The 17,394-nt window shown below is 36.3% G+C and overlaps 1 protein-coding gene across 1 annotated transcript; it reads left to right on the top strand.

The window, feature by feature from the left end:
- The first annotated feature begins 5,390 nt into the window (after window positions 1-5,390).
- On the top strand, window positions 5,391-17,082 carry LOC132641828 (transcriptional repressor ILP1). Its single transcript, XM_060358919.1, has 6 exons — window positions 5,391-6,604; window positions 9,472-9,639; window positions 11,525-12,204; window positions 12,676-12,961; window positions 13,607-13,896; window positions 16,628-17,082. Exons 1-6 carry the CDS (start codon window positions 5,465-5,467, stop codon window positions 16,818-16,820), a joined length of 2,757 nt encoding a protein of 918 aa, XP_060214902.1. The 5' UTR covers window positions 5,391-5,464; the 3' UTR covers window positions 16,821-17,082.
- Window positions 17,083-17,394: the final 312 nt, after the last annotated feature.

The following is a 17,394-nucleotide window of genomic DNA, read 5'->3' on the forward strand; positions in this document are numbered from 1 at the left end:
TATTTATATACTGCCAGAGTATCATAGAGGACTGGTTCATTTCTTCAACCAATAAAAAAAAAACACTTTTCGGTCCTCTATGATACCCACACGGTATATCCATATACTTCCAGCGTATCATAGAGGACTGGTTCATTTCTTCAGAACAAAACACTCTTCGGTCCTCTATGATACCCACACGGTATATTCATATACTGTCAGGATATCATAGAGGACTGGTTTATTTATTCGGGAAAAAAAACACTCCTCGTTCCTCTATGATACCCATACGATATATTCATATACTGCCATGGTATCATAGAGGACTCGTTCATTTATTCGGAAAAAAAATACTCATCGGTTCGCTATGATACCCACACGGTACTGGTTCATTTCTTCGGGAAAAAAAAACACTCGTCGGTCCTCTATGACACCCACACGGTATATTCATATACTGTCAGGGTATTATAGATGACTGGTTCATTTCTTCGGGAAAAAAACACTCATCGGTCCTCCATGATACCCACGCAGTATATTCATATACTGCCAGGGTATCATAGAGGACTGGTTTATTTCTTCGAAAAATATGACTCATCAGTCCTTTATGATACCCACACGGTATATTCATATACTGTCATGGTATCATAGAGGACTGGTTCATTTCTTTGGAAAAAACACTCATCGGTCCTCTATGATACCCACACGGTATATTCATATACTGTCAGGGTATCATAGAGGACTGGTTCATTTCTTCGAGAAAAAACACTCTGTGATCCTCTATGATACCCACACGGTATATTCATATATTGTCAGGGTATCATAGAGGACTGATTCATTTCTTCGGGAAACAAAACTCTTCGATCCTCTATGATACCCACATGGCATATAGCATATACTATATATTGACAGGATATCATAGAGAAATGATTCATTCTTTCAAGAAAAACACAACTCAATCCTCTATGATACATACATGGTATATATCATATTCCGACAGGCTATCATGGATAACTGACCCGAATGATATATCATATGATCTCATAAAGTACTGATTCATTCCTTAAAAAAAGAACCCCCTTATCTATGATACTCACAAGGTATATATCATATATTGACATGGTATCTTAGAGTCTGGTTCATTTCATAAAAGACACTTCTCAATCCTCTGTGACACTAACCCGGTAAATATCATATACTGACAGAGTATCACAGAGGACTGGTTCATTCCTTAAAATACTTCTCAATCCTTTATGACACCCACATGGTATATTATATACTAACTTTGAGCTTAATTTTGATATATTAATTTTATATCATTTTAGCAAGTTAAAATTTGTAAAGCGAATTACAAAATAAAAAAAAAAATAGAGTTAAAAAGTTGCGCGGATTGTCCTTGAAAGGCATTGGTCTTTAATTTTTGTTATTCACTTAAAAAGTTGGCCTAAAATAATTCGAGATTCTGGGTTTAGTCAAAAAAAAAAAAAAAATCGCAAGACAAGACTTTACAAAAAGTTTGCCTTTAAAGCATAACTAAAGTCTGCCTTATGCGGCAGACTTTTCGCGAAATCTTGTGATTTTTTTTTAAAATTTTTATGATTAAGTCGGGATTCGAACCCAGGACCTCGAGATATTTAGGCGAAGGACAAAAATTAAAGACCACCCCCAAAGAAAGGTAATTGTGCAAATTGCCCATTTTGGCCCAAAACTGAAGACAAGGAGCGATTTGCTAACAAGTGAGATTGAAATTAGGGCAACTTACACAAATGACTACATTTAGTTTTTTTTTTTTTAGGCATGGCTACACTTTTGTTAATTATATTTCGTAGCTACAATAACGTGTATTCAAATTTGGCCGTATTCCACTTCGGCTGTATTTCGCTATATTCAATTTGGTTGTATTAATTCGTAACAACTTTTACACTGTATTCAACTTATTGTACTTAAATTTGGTTGTATTCAAACAAAATAAATGCAAAAAAATACAGAGATATTCAGCTGTATTCAAAATTCACTGTATTCATTTGTTTACAAAAAAAAAAAAAAACAATCTCCTTCGAAATACAAGCGAAAAATACATAAAGAAACACTCTATTCTACACTAAAAATATAACGAATACATTGAAATACACTTAGATATGAGATATAAGAAAAAAATACATTCAAATTTGAGATACGAGAAAAAAATACATTGAAATTTGAGATACAAGAAAAAAAAATACAGTCATATTTGAGATACAAAAAATAAAATACACTTAGATTTTAAAATACACCGTCGGAGATTTTTCCGTCGCCGACAATGATGCCATCTTCGGGTAAGGATCCAATCAGAAAGCATTTCTTTCTGTGTATTCAACACAAAAACAAATACATCTCAAGCAACAATAATAATAAATACTCAGATTTGATAAATACATTCTGATCTGAGCAAATACACTCAGATCTAAGACGCGGAGAAGATGACCGGCGGCTGAGCATATGTGGGTCAATTGGAACAAGGAAGGAAAACGAGAAGAGGAGATTCAAAGTGCGGTGTGTTGGGTCCCACCTTAATGCTTTCCGTTTTTTTTTTAACAGCACAGACATGCAAACTAAACTAAAGCCAAGATTTCTTCAAATGATACAATTACGTGAAAGAGAAGGATTAATAGCTTGATTATCAGAAAAATAAAGGGAAGAATTGCATTTTTAGTCCTAGAATTGTTCAAGATGACCGGCGGCGGAGGCGCCTAGCTCAGTCGGAGAAGATGACTGGGGGCAACTGGCGACGGAGAAGAGAGAGTGAAAAAGGAGAGAGAGTTAGAGGGAGAACAGAGAGAGGGAGTTGAGGGAAAAGATTGATACAATGGAATAAGAGAAGATGAGTTTTGAATTAGTTACCTTGTGTAATTGAAATACAATATTTAACTAATAGATGTAATTAAACTAAAGTGTAGTTACTAAATTATAAATATTCTTATATGTTCTCCACACTATGTAAAATTCCCTTGAAATTAATTGGGATCATTTTTGGTGTTTAACGTATAACCAAAACATTTAAAACGACCAAATGGGTTAAAACCTAGCCAGTTTGAGTTTAAAAGTATAAAATCGTTTAATTTGGAAACACTCTTCTTAAGATTAAAATCATTCTAATAAAGAATAATATAAACTAATAATCAATTAATGTAATTAAAATTCTTAATTTAATAGAGCAGAATAATTATTAAAACAATTAAGCTAGTTATAAGTAGCTTGATTTGATATTTAAAACATTTTCTTAATCAAAACGTCTCTTATGTGAATTGATTTTTAAAATTATCATAACTAACAAGTAATTAATACTAAAAATTATATATATGATATATTGACTAGAAATTAGGATATTTTGCCACATGAAATGACAAAATATCACTGTTCCCCTTGAAAAAGTCCGACAAAGTAATTGAGAATATGGAGGGTCAAAATTGGTGTCAACGGATCTAATTAAAAGCACAATTATCAGAAAATTTACATTGAGAGGTTCCTCTAAAAATTAGATCGTTGCACTCTAAACATATTTTCCTCTATCTAAGCGATTCATTCCATTTGGAGAGGACGAGGTGATGCACCGTTAGAGGTGGACCAAAGACTTTAAAACAATGACAAAATTTGCACTGATATGACTTAAATTTCCAAGTCTAAAATGACACCACTTCTATTAGAAAAACAATCTGTAGATTAGTCCAACCAATTGGCTATTCTTTGACATTAGACAAAGCATGAGTCTCAAACCAAGATCCAGTGCACTTTAATTGAAAGCAACGCATACGTCGAGTAATTAACATAAGAAAAATTGAAATTTAAACTAACACACGAGTAACTAAACAACGTAATTGTAAAATAATTCATAAATTTGTTTAAACTATATAAATGGTTTGAAGATCTGTTTCATTTAGAAGTAGCCGTAGGGGTGGGCATGGTACGATATTTGAAATTTCGGTACGGTAATTTCAATTTTCGGCTTCTAAAAGTACTATACCATTACCGTACCAAATTAATTCGGTATGATTCGGTATTTTAAAGTTCGATTTTGGTATTTTACGGTACGATAAATCGGTACCATAGTTTGTCCGACTTCGACCTACACATACTCATGTCGTGGAGAATTATGACTTTCGCTACTTAAGAAACATCTCAATTATTATGTACTAAACACCTTACACATATAAAAATATTCAAAAGAAAGTACAAGCAATCCCCTTCGTAAATTAATTACACAAAAAGATATTTAAATCAAGATAGAGTAGTTAAAGTTTCGACGTTTAAACTATTAGTTTTCTAATAATACTAGTTTATACATTTGTTAGTATTATAATACTAAGATATATGAATTGTATATGTAATTATATATTTCGGTATGGTATTTAGTATTTTAGTATTTTCTTTATGAATACCGAATACCGTACCGAATATCGAATACCGTATCGAATACCAAACTTTTTAAAATGCATATCAAATACCGTACCAAATATCATAATATCAAAACTGCGGTATAATTTTTTTAATTTCAGTATGATAATTGATATCTACCGTACCATGTGCACCCAACAATATTTTGTCCCAACACAAAGAATATGCAAACTAAATTAGCGTATGACCTCGCCCCACACCACTTCGCAATTCCTTCTTTTCTCTGACCCGTACCCCATTCTAATTTTTGTAGGATTGGTTTTTGATTGAAGTTCGTAATTCTAATTTGCAGGGATATTAGTTTTACTCCTTTCATCTCAAATTATTCATAATAAAATTATTAAAAATAATTACGTCAAATTATTCATCATTTTAGAAGTTAGGGATAATTATTCTTCTCTCAATTTCCTCATCCCCACTATTTTGTTTTGAATTCTTGAGTACAACTTGAATACCTTTTGTTTTGAATTCTTTTCATCCCCAATTCAAAATTTCTATGTTAGCCAAAAATGGGTTGAAAATTTAGGAGTTTTTTTTTTCCAAATATAATTTTCTTCTTCACTCGCTTAACATGGGCTTTTAAACACAAATCATTCGCCACGTCAGATATTTGTGTTCACAATATACACTTTTACCAAATTCAAGTGTCTAATTGTTCACTCTATGGGGTCGTTTGGTAGAAGGTATAAGCTGAGATATCCCAACACTAATTTTGATACCATGTTTGGCAGAAGGTATAAATTTATTCTGGGATAAATTTATACCTTCTACCAAACATGGTATAAAAATTAGTGTTGGGATATCCCAGCTTATACCTTATTATCCCACTTATACTGAAATTATTTTATACCATCTTTTAGATGGTATAAAATAATCTCAATAGATGGAATAAATTAGTCCCGGGATTATAATCCCGAGATAATTTCGACTTGCTACCAAACGACCCCTAAAAGTTTAAGGCCTATCTAGGTATTTATCCTTAGTATACTATTATTTGTGAAAAAATCAAATACGACCCTCAAGGTTTGTGAAAAATCATATTCAATCTCCGGTGATCATGTCCGCCAAATCCCGTAACTTCCGCCGCCGTGCCGTCGAAGCCGCCGCCGACGAAGAAGAAACCGCCGCAAAAACCACCTCCGCCGCCGTTAAAACCGCTTCAATCACCGCCGCAAAACCGAAGAAGAAAAGCCTATTAAGTTTCGCCGACGACGAAGAATCCGATGACTCTCCCTTCATTCGCCCTTCCAAACCTTCTCCACGAATCACCAAACCCTCACCATCGTCATCTTCGCATAAACTCACTTCCGGAAAAGACCGAATTACCCCCAAACCATCTTCATTCACCCCTCAAGCTGGTACTTACACAAAAGAAGCACTCCTCGAGCTCCAAAAAAACACCAGAACCCTAGTTAGCAGTTCCCGCTCCTCCAAGCCCGAACAGAAGCCCGGGCCCGAATCCCGGCCCGTTGAGCCCGTTATAGTGCTCAGAGGTCTAGTGAAACCACCAGTTAATGCGAGTAGTACGGAGAGAATTGAAATTGAAACTCAGGGGAAAGGAGAGGATAGTAGTGAGGGCATGATGGTACCTGATAAGGTGACTATTGATGCAATTAGGGCTAAGAGGGAGAGGTTAAGACAAGCCCGGCCCGCGGCTCAGGATTTTATAGCGTTGGATGAAGGGGGAAATCACGGTGAAGCGGAGGGGTTGAGTGATGAGGAACCGGAGTTTCAGCAGAGGATCGGGTTTTTTGGAGAGAAAATAAGTGATAGTGGGAGTATAAGAAGAGGTGTGTTTGAGGATTTTGAGGATAAGATAGGATTATTAAATAATAATAAGCAGAGTCGTAGCGATGATGAGGGTGATAATGAGGATAACGATGAGGATGAGGAGGATAAAATGTGGGAAGAAGAACAAGTTAGAAAGGGGTTAGGAAAAAGATTGGATGATAAAGGGGTGAGGAGTAGTAGTAGTGTTGTAAGTAGTGCAAATGTAGTTAAGAACGTTCAAAAGGCGAATTTTGGTAATTCAGCTAGTGTGTATTCTTCAGTACAGAGTATTGATGTTTCTGATGGGACTACTATTGGTGGAGGAGGAGTGTTTGTTGGAGGGTTGCCTAGTTTGGATGCGTTGTCGATTTCAAAGAAGGCTGAGGTTGCTAAAAAGGCCTTGTATGAGAGTATGGGAAGACTCAAAGTAAGTGTTTTCTTGGCACTTTTATTTTCAATGATTTACATACTCAGCATATAGCAATTGTTTCATTTGATTATGATGGTATCAAGTTTTAGTGCAATGTTTGGTTGCAAATTTAAATCTAGTACAACTACTAGCAGTATTACTTATACACCCTATTCTAACAATACCGGTACTATTCTTATACACCATATTCAGTACTATTTAGAAATTATGCGATGCATGTTATTTTTAATAGTACAACACACCAAACAGTCCACCATGATTGATCCCCCAGCATAACTAATCCCAACATAACTTGTCTTCTAACCAAACGACCCCTAAAAACAATCAATCAACTGCGCCTCGATCCCAAACTAGTTGGGGTTGGGTACGTACTAATCCTTTTTAGGTATTGTGTTCTATTCTCAATATTCAGAGATTGATCATAGTACACTATTTTTATGCTGCCTGCAACCCTTTTCCTTTATCCTAGCTTGCAATTGAGTATGCTTGAGAAGTTTACATGAGTGAAGAATAAGCAATAACACAATAATGAAAAATTGCAAGTTCTTATGTGTTTTTCTGAATACCAATTCTTGAGTTTAGCGACGGTTCGGGTCATTTGATAAATGAAGTTTGGGAATCTTTTATGTTATGAAATCTTGAGGGCAGAGAGAAGGTTTTCCCAAAAACATTTTTTTTTATCTCTTTCCTAACATTCTGTTGACTAATCGCGCAAGCATTTGTCTAATATATGGTGAAGTATTTGACCATCTTTTTGCGTTTTCATGAGAACCTTAGTACAGTTGTTAGTTGCAAGGAGTTGAATGCAAATAGAAACATGCATCAAAATGCAGTTAGCACTACCGGTCAAAAAAAAAAAAAAAAAACCGCACAGATGTAAAATCAACTTGGTTTTTCTGGGTCCCAAGGGTGATTCATCGACCTAGACATGTAATGAGTTAGCAACCGTACAGGGTGCTTGAACTTTGGGCACATGGAAGAGGTATTATATATGCATGATACATCTGGGCATATAGTATCTACTAGGAGAGTAGTCCGTGTTAGTCCCTTCACTAGCTCCTAAGTCCACAGCCATTGCACATCGATATTGAGCGTCTAAGCATTGCACTATTACCAATTGTAAATGAAATTTATGTGCAGATATTGGAGAACTAGTCCTAAGTTAGAATGAAACGTGCATCAAACTCATCCAAAAAAAGAAAAAGAAAGAACATACACATTTGACAGACAGGAGTTCAAGGTATGAAGGATGAGACAAATTTCTGCACTCCTCTGGTGTTAGCATGAACCTCTTAACCTTATATCCCAGTTTGCTAATTGGAAGAACTATGGAGCCTTAACTATGTTTTACTAAGAACAGAAGTACAGCAGGTATTTAAGTCAGATGCAAGCCTGGGGACTTCAAGAGAGGGATGATTTAAGATGGTAAAGTTTAGTCACACATTACTTGCCCATCCTTTCACACAACTCAAATACGAAAAATCACATATTTCGTATTTTTTGGCAATGTCACCTACTTCAACTGTGAAATGAATATTATTTCATCATTAAGGCAACTTTAGATTCCAGTTCAGCAATTGTATTTTAAGGTGTAATTATGATACCCGGATTAGAGAAGCCGAGAAATGAACATACATACTTCGTTCCATCAATGTTGATACAAAGAAATTGGCCATGTCTTAACCCATCTTTAAAGTGTCCAAAAAAGACATCACCAAGCTTTGAATAGCAACGGCCTTCTCCATTAGACGTTCCCTTCCAAAAGTTCACGGACCATCGATTCCCGGTAGGAAAGTAAAACCATCCCTATATATAGTTAAAGACTGTTACTCGTTTTAGACAATGACAGCTAGGATGATCCAAACTTTCTCCTGAGAAAGAACAGTGTGCAAAACCTGTTTGCCAAGTGATATCTATGGCATCTGCAAATTTTAATTTGAAAATCACTAAATAAACAATCATAGTCCGAAATGCAAAGTAGCATGGAACAGTAGTATAGAAAGAAGTTTCCTGCAATAGTGGTCTACACTAGAATTGTCATTGAACTCCTACTAGTTTACCCTAGTTATGGATGAGCTAACCAACACAATACAAGATGATGTCCCATGATGGTTGTCATATGCTGACCATTTTGGTTAGTTGACGAAATCAGCAAGGTTGTCAGCCACAATATTGAACTATGGATAATCATTTGAGAGAGTTAGGGTTTTAGGACAAGTAATGTAAGACCGAATACATACACTGCAAGCTTAGTCAGCATGAGAAGAGCGAAGTTGAGGTGAGAGAGACTAGACGGATAGCGGTGCCAAGATGCAAACAATTTAGACATCTAGCCTCTAGGCTTGTCGTTTCAAGAGAATGGAATGATAGACGAAGATGTCATCACTGACCAGCAGTGCCAGATCTTCTGTAATATGATAGGCATTAAATGGATAATGCCAAGGTCAACTAGTGAACTGTTGCCATGTTAGAACAGTTTGGGCAAATGTACCAGCCACAGCAGTAGATGGAGAATAAGTCCTACATGCATATGGCGGACCATCTGGAAGGACAGAACCACTAGATGTTTTGAATATAGATATAATTCTATCCCGAAGAGCAAGTTGAATTGTATTTTATCTTTACGCTTTTGGTGTAATGAAAATTATACAGATGATTCAGTATTTATTTGGAAGCTATCCTTGTAAAAAGAATCAAGGATGCAATAGAGCGAACTATTAAATATTGCTCACCGAAATATAGTGTGTGCACATACACATCGTATAAGTTCCTCCATATATATGTAGTAACTTAATAGCATGTTTTGCATTCTAGAGATTATAATGGATACATAGACTAACCAAATTATTTTTTTATCTTGTTAGGAATCTCATGGCCGAACTGTGGCATCATTGAACAAGACTGAAGAAAATTTATCTGCCTCATTGTCAAAAGTCACTACACTGGAAAATTCTTTGTCTGCTGCTGGTGAGAAGTACATGTTTATGCAAAAGCTTCGCGACTTTGTTTCTGTTATATGTGCGCTTTTGCAGGTATGGTTTTCTGATTTATGAGCGGCATATTATGTATTTCAATATATATTCTGGCGCTGCTGTTGCAGTACTCGTGATACGAGCACGACAGTCTTTCATTAATTTAGTTTTAGGCAATTAAATTGAGAAAAGATGACCTCGAAGGGTGACAAAAGCACAGTTGCACCTGTAGTTGTGATGTTTTTTTTTGTTTTGTTTTTTGAATAAGAGTTGTGATGGTCTATTAGGTGGTTCCTGCAGAGTCTGCTGCACTTTTAGGATCCATTTTAGTATTCAGTATTATAGCTCACTTCACGCATGCTTGAGCCCTTTTTTTTGAAACTGGTAAAATTGTATTCTTCAGCATTAAGGATATGCTGGCTATCTCCAAAATGTGACAGAGATCCTAATAAATCCACAATTTGATCTACATCCTCTATACATTGTTGTTTACACTAAGAAAATAACGATACAATACAATTCCCTTAACTTTCTGGATGGAATTGGATTTATCTTCAAAGCATCTATCATTTCTCTCCCTCCACACCGTCCATCATATGCAAGATGGTATAATCCTCCACAATCTCTTTTGGCTTTTGCTTCCTCCCCTTCTAATCCAGCAACTTAGCAGGTCTGCTGTGTGTTCAGGCATGATCCATGTAGTGTTAATGAGGTTGAAGATGTGAGCCCAGAATTGAGCAGTGAAGCTACAATGGAGAAACAAATGATTGTTTGTTTCCTTTGTTCTGTTACAGAGAAAACACCTTGACACTAGTTGCATTCCTTTCTTCTGAAGCACTTCATGTTTGAGACAAGCTCTCTTTATCACCAATCATGTGAAACATTTTACCTTGGTGGGAGACAGACTTTATCACGCATGCTTAAGCCCTTAAGCTAGGTGTAGTGCAGTTTGGGTGCTTTGCCTTGCTTAAGCAGCTCTTCTATGAAGTATGCTAAGGCATAAAGCATGTGTCTTGGGTCAATGAATTTCCTCCTGAAGGGCGCTTTAACCATTCAGCCATGGTTGCTTAGCGGGGATCCTCGTACATGGTGAATAATCAAATTCCAATTGAAATGAAATCTTTAGGAGAAATCAAGGCATTTTAGGAGGAATCAATGAAATTTAGGAGGAATCAATGAAATTTAGGGTGATACTAAATAACACTCGTAGCTGGCGAAAAGGAAATGTCATGGATGATTATGCTAGTAATTACAGATAGAAAATTAGAAATTTTCCATAAGAAAGTCACTAAATTTGAATTTAGAACTTAAAGCTGCATCTATGCATCTCTGTCTGAAAATAAATTTGTTTTTGTAATTGACATGGTTTTTACTCTTTTACTCAATTGCAAATTTTTGTCTGAAAATTTATCTGGCTATGTAGTTATTAAGTACTTGTTTTTATAGTTTATCTTGCTTTTTTTTTTTTTTTTTTTTTGGATGAAGTTTTTATAGTTTATCTTGCTTGACACTTATTTCTTTGTTTTTCTTGATTTGCTCCATGTTTTCGCTAAAATGCCAACATTTTGTTTTGTTTTTCGCCTTCGAAACATTAATTCATTTTTGATAAGGACTTCTATTCTTTTCGTGATGAAGTAAGTTTTTGATTACTGTTTCTCTTTTGCGGCCACTAATACAGTATCGTACTATGTTTAGGTGAAAAAGTAGTGGACTTCTGAACTGTCTGAAGTTAGACTATTTGGTAGGTTTAGACTATTTGGTAGGTTTATAGGGTCCAAAAACCTAGGGAACCGTTTGACATTTTGAAAATTAAAAAAACCTAGGCCGATTTATTTGACATTTTTGAAATCTGAGTTTGCAAGCTCATTTTTTGAGCTTTTGTTTGAGTTGTCCAGGAGAACTAGATCCTGCATGCTAACTATTAAGGTATTTTAAATCCTTACAGGATAAAGGTCCTTACATTGAGGAACTTGAAGACCAAATGCAGAAACTTCATGAAGAACGAGCAGCTGCTATCTTAGAAAGGAGAGCTAATGATAATGATGATGAAATGAAGGAACTTGAAGCTGCTGTAAATGCTGCAAGACAAGTTCTAAGTAGAGGTGGGAGCAATGCAGCAACAATAGAAGCTGCCACAAGTGCTGCTCAGGCTGCAACGGCAGCCATGAGGAAAGGAGGAGACTTACCTGTAGAACTAGATGAATTTGGTAGAGACAAGAATCTGCAGAAACGGATGGATACAACTAGAAGGGCAGAGGCTCGGAAACGAAGGAGAGCGAAAAGTGATGTTAAAAGAATGTCAGCTATAAAATGTGATAGCTCCTATCAGAAAATAGAAGGAGAATCTAGCACCGACGAGAGTGACTCTGAGAGTACGGCATATCAGTCAAACCGTGATCAATTGCTACAGGTTTCCGAGCAAATTTTTGGTGATGCACACGAGGAGTACTCTCAACTGTCTGTGGTTATTGAAAAGTTTGACAGATGGAAGAAAGATTATGCTTCAAGCTACCGTGATGCATATATGTCACTTAGTATACCTGTTATTTTTTCACCCTATGTGAGACTAGAGCTTCTGAAGTGGGATCCACTGCATGAAAACACAGATTTCATGGATATGAGCTGGTATGTGCACTAAATTTAATCAATCGTTCTCAAGGATTATGACCTTAACCTTTTCCTTTCTAAGATTGGTCCTTCCTTTTGAGGATCGTAGCTTTGTGACTTTATACTGTAGTCACAGAGGGACAAAGATTTGTGTACTTGCCAATAATGATAACGCCAACTGAATGTGGAAATTCTGGATGTTTTTTGTAGTATAATTTTGTTTGAATTGACGAAGTATTTATGCTGTAGCCGCAGCGGGCCAAGATTTGTGTACTTGTCGATAATGATAACGCCACGTGAAATGTGGATATTCTAGATGCTTTTTGCGATATAATTTTGTTTGAATTGACGAAGTATTTGGCAGGAACGTCTACCAGGCTAACCAATTCAGAAAACAAACATAAATGTTTCATTTCATCTTTCATGTGTTCATATTTACTTATTCCTTAAGATTCAATACTCATGCCAACTAATTTTGTGTTATTCCAGGCACAATTCTCTATTCAATTATGGACTTCCTCCAGAAGGTGAAAACGAAATAAGTGCTGATGATACTGATGCCAATCTTATTCCTCAGTTGGTGGAGAAACTTGCAATACCCATTCTACATAACCAGTTAGCTAATTGCTGGGATATGCTTAGCACCAGTGAAACAGAGCGTGCTGTCTCTGCCATGCGATTGGTGTTGAGATATGGCCCCTTTTCTGGATCAGCCCTCAGCAATCTGGTTGCTGTGCTTCGTGATCGTCTAGCTGATGCTGTGGCTAATTTGAAGGTGTGTTCTTATCTCTGGATGCCCAAATTGTGTGCATAATTTTTAAGACAGAATGTTATGTTGTTTTTACGTTTAGGTTTCTAATCATCCAAGCGAAACAACTACTAGGAATAAGTTTTCCTAGCAAAGTGCGACTAGATTAGGAATAGTAAAGTGGGGAGGAATTGAGTAGGATTGGGGCTTCATCTTTATTTGGTTGGTAGTGAAGTCGAGGTTCATGATGTGAAAAAGGATGAGAAGATCCAATAGATTCAATACCAATAAAAAAAAAATAGATTCAATACTTTTTTATTTTTTATAACCATGGTGTCCAGGCTAACTTGAGCGCACCTCGACTAATTCCATGGGATACCTGCCACCTCGGAGCCGCCACCAGCAACAGGTACCAAGTAACTCTGTCCATCAAGGCTAGGACAGATGGGAACAAATCACCCAGTGTTTTTGTGTCTGCTGGGATTTGAACCTGAGACCTCATGGTTCTCAACCCACTTCATTGACTACTAGGCCACACCCTTGGGTGTTTAGATTCAATACTTCTTTAATGTGCTTTAATTAGTACCATAAGCAAATGCTCGTACCCATCTTTGTGTGCTAGTTTAGTTCAAACAGGATTGCTCATTTATATCTTCTGAATTGCTTTTGCAGGTCCCAACCTGGGACACCCTTGTAATAAGGGCTGTACCTGATGCAGCACGAGTTGCTGCTTATAGGTTTGGCATGTCTATTCGTTTGATCAGGAACATATGCTTGTTCCATGAGATTTTTGCCATGCCTGTCCTGGAAGAGCTGGTTCTTGATCAACTCTTAAGTGGAAAGGTTCTTCCTCATCTTCGAAGCATTCAGTCAAACATTCATGATGCTGTAACAAGAACTGAAAGAGTTGTCACTTCACTATACGGTGTCTGGGCTGGCCCCAAAGTCACAGGAGATTGCAGGTACTGTTAATTTGAGTACGCTATTGTAGTTGGCATTCCATGTTCTCTCTAGTTACTTTGAGAAAATTCCATCTTTAGATCTCTACTTGCCTTGAGAGTAATATTCTTTACTTAACATGCTAACTTGCCATACATTTCTTGGGGTGTGATATAAGTAGAAGAAAGGTTTAAAGGAAATAGAAAATTGTGATACCTTACCTTGTCAAATTAAAAAAGAAAAGGAAACAACAAATTGTGTGAACTACTCTTAACTTTCTTGGTCTGGAAGTTTACATTTGCAGCGATAGATAGGTTGTAAGGCACACGGCCAAGTAGGTACAGTATCCTACATCAGTCATTGCTCTAGTCTTGACATGTGATTATAAACTACAGAATAATTCTTTGTTTGACGGTTAAGGCATCACCAATTGATTATACGGAAAAGGGTCAAAAATGCCCTTAACGTATTAGAAATGGATCAAATATGCCCTCCTTCCACCGCTTGGATCTAATTTGCCCTTCCTTCCACCTATTTGGATCAAAAATGCCCTCCTTCCACCTATAGGATCAAATTTGCCCCTAACGTTATTTTCAGGCTTAAAATTGCCCTTTCATTAACAGCACAGTTATATGACATTTAATTAAATTTCAATTGAACACGTCTTTATTTATCGGTCCACATAAAATTAGGACCCGACCCGACCAAAAGGTTCCGACCCATCTATGACCCAGCCCAACACAAAACCTGTTTTAAATTAATGCAGCGAATCGATAAATTTATGTTTTCCCCTCCCATTTTCAATCAATTTCAGACAACAATATATTTATTTTTGAAGCATCGATTATTCATTACAGATTCCATAAAAATCTTGGCAATTCTTTAGATCAAGTTCTGCATTTTATAGTAGGAAACCACTTTTTTTAACCATCTACTATATTTACGTCTTTCGATATATTTGTCTACTGTTAATGTCATTTTAGTCTGACTAAATGACTGATGCTCAAGATCTCGCATTGCAATGTACAAGTGTGAATCTCAGTGGCCTCGCGAGTACTACTGTCCAGTTAGCATAAAAAAAAAAACTTTGGCAAAGGAAAGTAATAACAATTACTAATACAATTCATTTTTTAAAGTAGTTGGTCCAGAAAATAATTGAAAGCTGGAGGTGAAAAAATAATTTATCGCTTAGCTGCATCAATTTAAAACTGGTTTTGTGTTGGGTTGTGTCATGGATGGGTCGAGATCTTTTTGGGTTGGGTTAGAGTTTAATGTGAACCAATAAATAAAGCTTACAGGTTTTATTAAAATTTAAATATCATGTAATTGTGCCATGCCATTAATGGAAGGGCAATTTTAAGCCTGAAGATAACGTTAGGGGCAAATTTGATCAAATAGGTGGGAGGAGGGCAGTTTTGAACTATTTCTAATACGTTAAGGGCATTTTTTATCCAAATAGGTGGAAGGGCCGGTAAAATTGATCAAATAGGTAGGAGGAGGGCATTTTTGAACCATTTCTAATACGTTAAGGGCATTTTTGACCCTTTTCCGTTGATTATATAATACTCCAGAAGGAGACATTCTTTTGGTGCTTTGACCTGCCAACGCAAGATGTAATTCCATAATTCTACTTCAGTAGGCAAATAGTAAACATGCAAGATTTTTAGAATGCCTTTTTTTTTTTTTGAAACTGGTATTAAGATTTTTAGAATGCCTTCCAAATGGCAGAAATAGAGGTGGTGAAAAATAAACATGTAGGTGCCTTCATATTCTGTTAGTAAAGAGAAAAAAGAAGAGTAGTCCAGTGGCGCTTATAAAGAAGAAAGGGAGAGTAGTTCACTGTCAGAGTTGGCACTAAGGCTCTAGGAACTTGAACATGAAGTAGTATTTGGACTTGGTATCAGAGTAGTTTGGCAGCGATCATTATGGCATATGCTCTGTGGTGAGGTTCAAAGGGCAGAGAACTTATGCAAGTGAGAAAAAACAATCAAGTTTTTGAGCTAAATTAGCGGTAAGCTATATCAACGGGTAAACTGTATTCGGTCATTCATGTGTACTTAATTAGAGGCTTGTTGGCTGGTGCCTGACTCCAAAATAAATCTTCTGACTGTCATTGTCTATAACGCCATTGCCGTGTCATTTGCCGATATTTTGATCCAAAAGGTCGTAAATGAATGGTTAAACAGGGAAAGGTGGCTCAATGTAGGTTTTTGGGAGGAAAAGAGAGGGGATAGATAAAAGTCCCTTTGGCTGTTTTCTCCCTTCATCTAGTTGGTGTTGGCTGGGGTAGAATGTAGTCATTGTAATGATTTTTCAGCTGGTTGATGAAATAATGTTTATCTTTGCTCGTCCATTGGCTTGGTTGTCTCTAGGTTTAACGCTTTATCTTTTGTAAATGAGGTGATTTTTTCTTTAAATTGTTAATTAAATAAAAGGGGTATTATGTTTTTACAACTAAGGCTGTGGCCAATTAGAAGAGAGGAAATCTAGGAACTGGCAAAAACTCTTCAGCTCGTTCGATTGTCTCTTTCTTTCAAAGGTTATACATAGCAATATGTGCAACAGTTGTCTATTCTCCCATGATCACATTTGTTATATATATGGTTTACGTGGTTCCTTATTCGTGAAGAAAATGTTTATTCTCAGACAGCCTTTTTAAATATTCAATCTATTTCATCCTGTTTTCCCTCTTCTCCCCCTTAAGTCAAAATTTTCAATTTTGCTTGCTGATGATGTTTTCTTTAACCTGTGTAGTCCAAAATTACGACCATTGGTGGATTACTTGCTAACACTTGCCAGAGTGCTCGAGAAGAAGCACTCATCAAGCAGCGGAGAGATAGAGACATCTAAATATGCTCGTCGATTGAAGAAGATGCTCGTAGAACTAAATCAATATGACTATGCCAGGGACATATCAAGAACCTTCAACATCAAGGAGGCCTTGTGATTCTTGGTCCCATTGTCTTCACAAACACAGGGGGTTCTCTAGTTTAGAAGTCTTCTACGATTTTGAGATTGATATCAGTGCCATTTTTTTTTTTTAGGTTTTTCACTGTTGTAACAAATTTCCTACTTCAACACCTACAAGGGCAATGAAAATATGAAGCTAAAAATGTTACTTTACTAAATCTTGCAGGTTTAGTAGAAATGTATGATTTTATCTGATTATAGCGCTTCACGAGCTAATGAAATGACTTTTGGATCTCTTAGTCGATTCTAAGTTTTAATATCAACTCAGGGAATTGTATTTTCTTTTATCTACAAGCTCTCCAAGTAATTTTGAAGAAATTTGGAAATTACTCCTTCATTCTTACCTCTAGTTTTTGGGTTTGAGTCCTGTGAATGAAAAAACAAGCTTCGGGTTCAAGCTATTTAACTGGAGTTGTCTTGAGTAGGGAGCGTTTTACCTTCAAAGTAGGATTTTCCGACAATCTACTTTTGTCGGGCCCTAAAACAGAGACCGGAAACTAAGCTGAAAACCCAATTAAGTAGCATGACATTCGGAATGTCTGAGTCAGTAT

The sequence above is a fragment of the Lycium barbarum genome, chromosome 5 (assembly GCF_019175385.1).
Source record: "Lycium barbarum isolate Lr01 chromosome 5, ASM1917538v2, whole genome shotgun sequence".
Taxonomy (NCBI): domain Eukaryota; kingdom Viridiplantae; phylum Streptophyta; class Magnoliopsida; order Solanales; family Solanaceae; genus Lycium; species Lycium barbarum.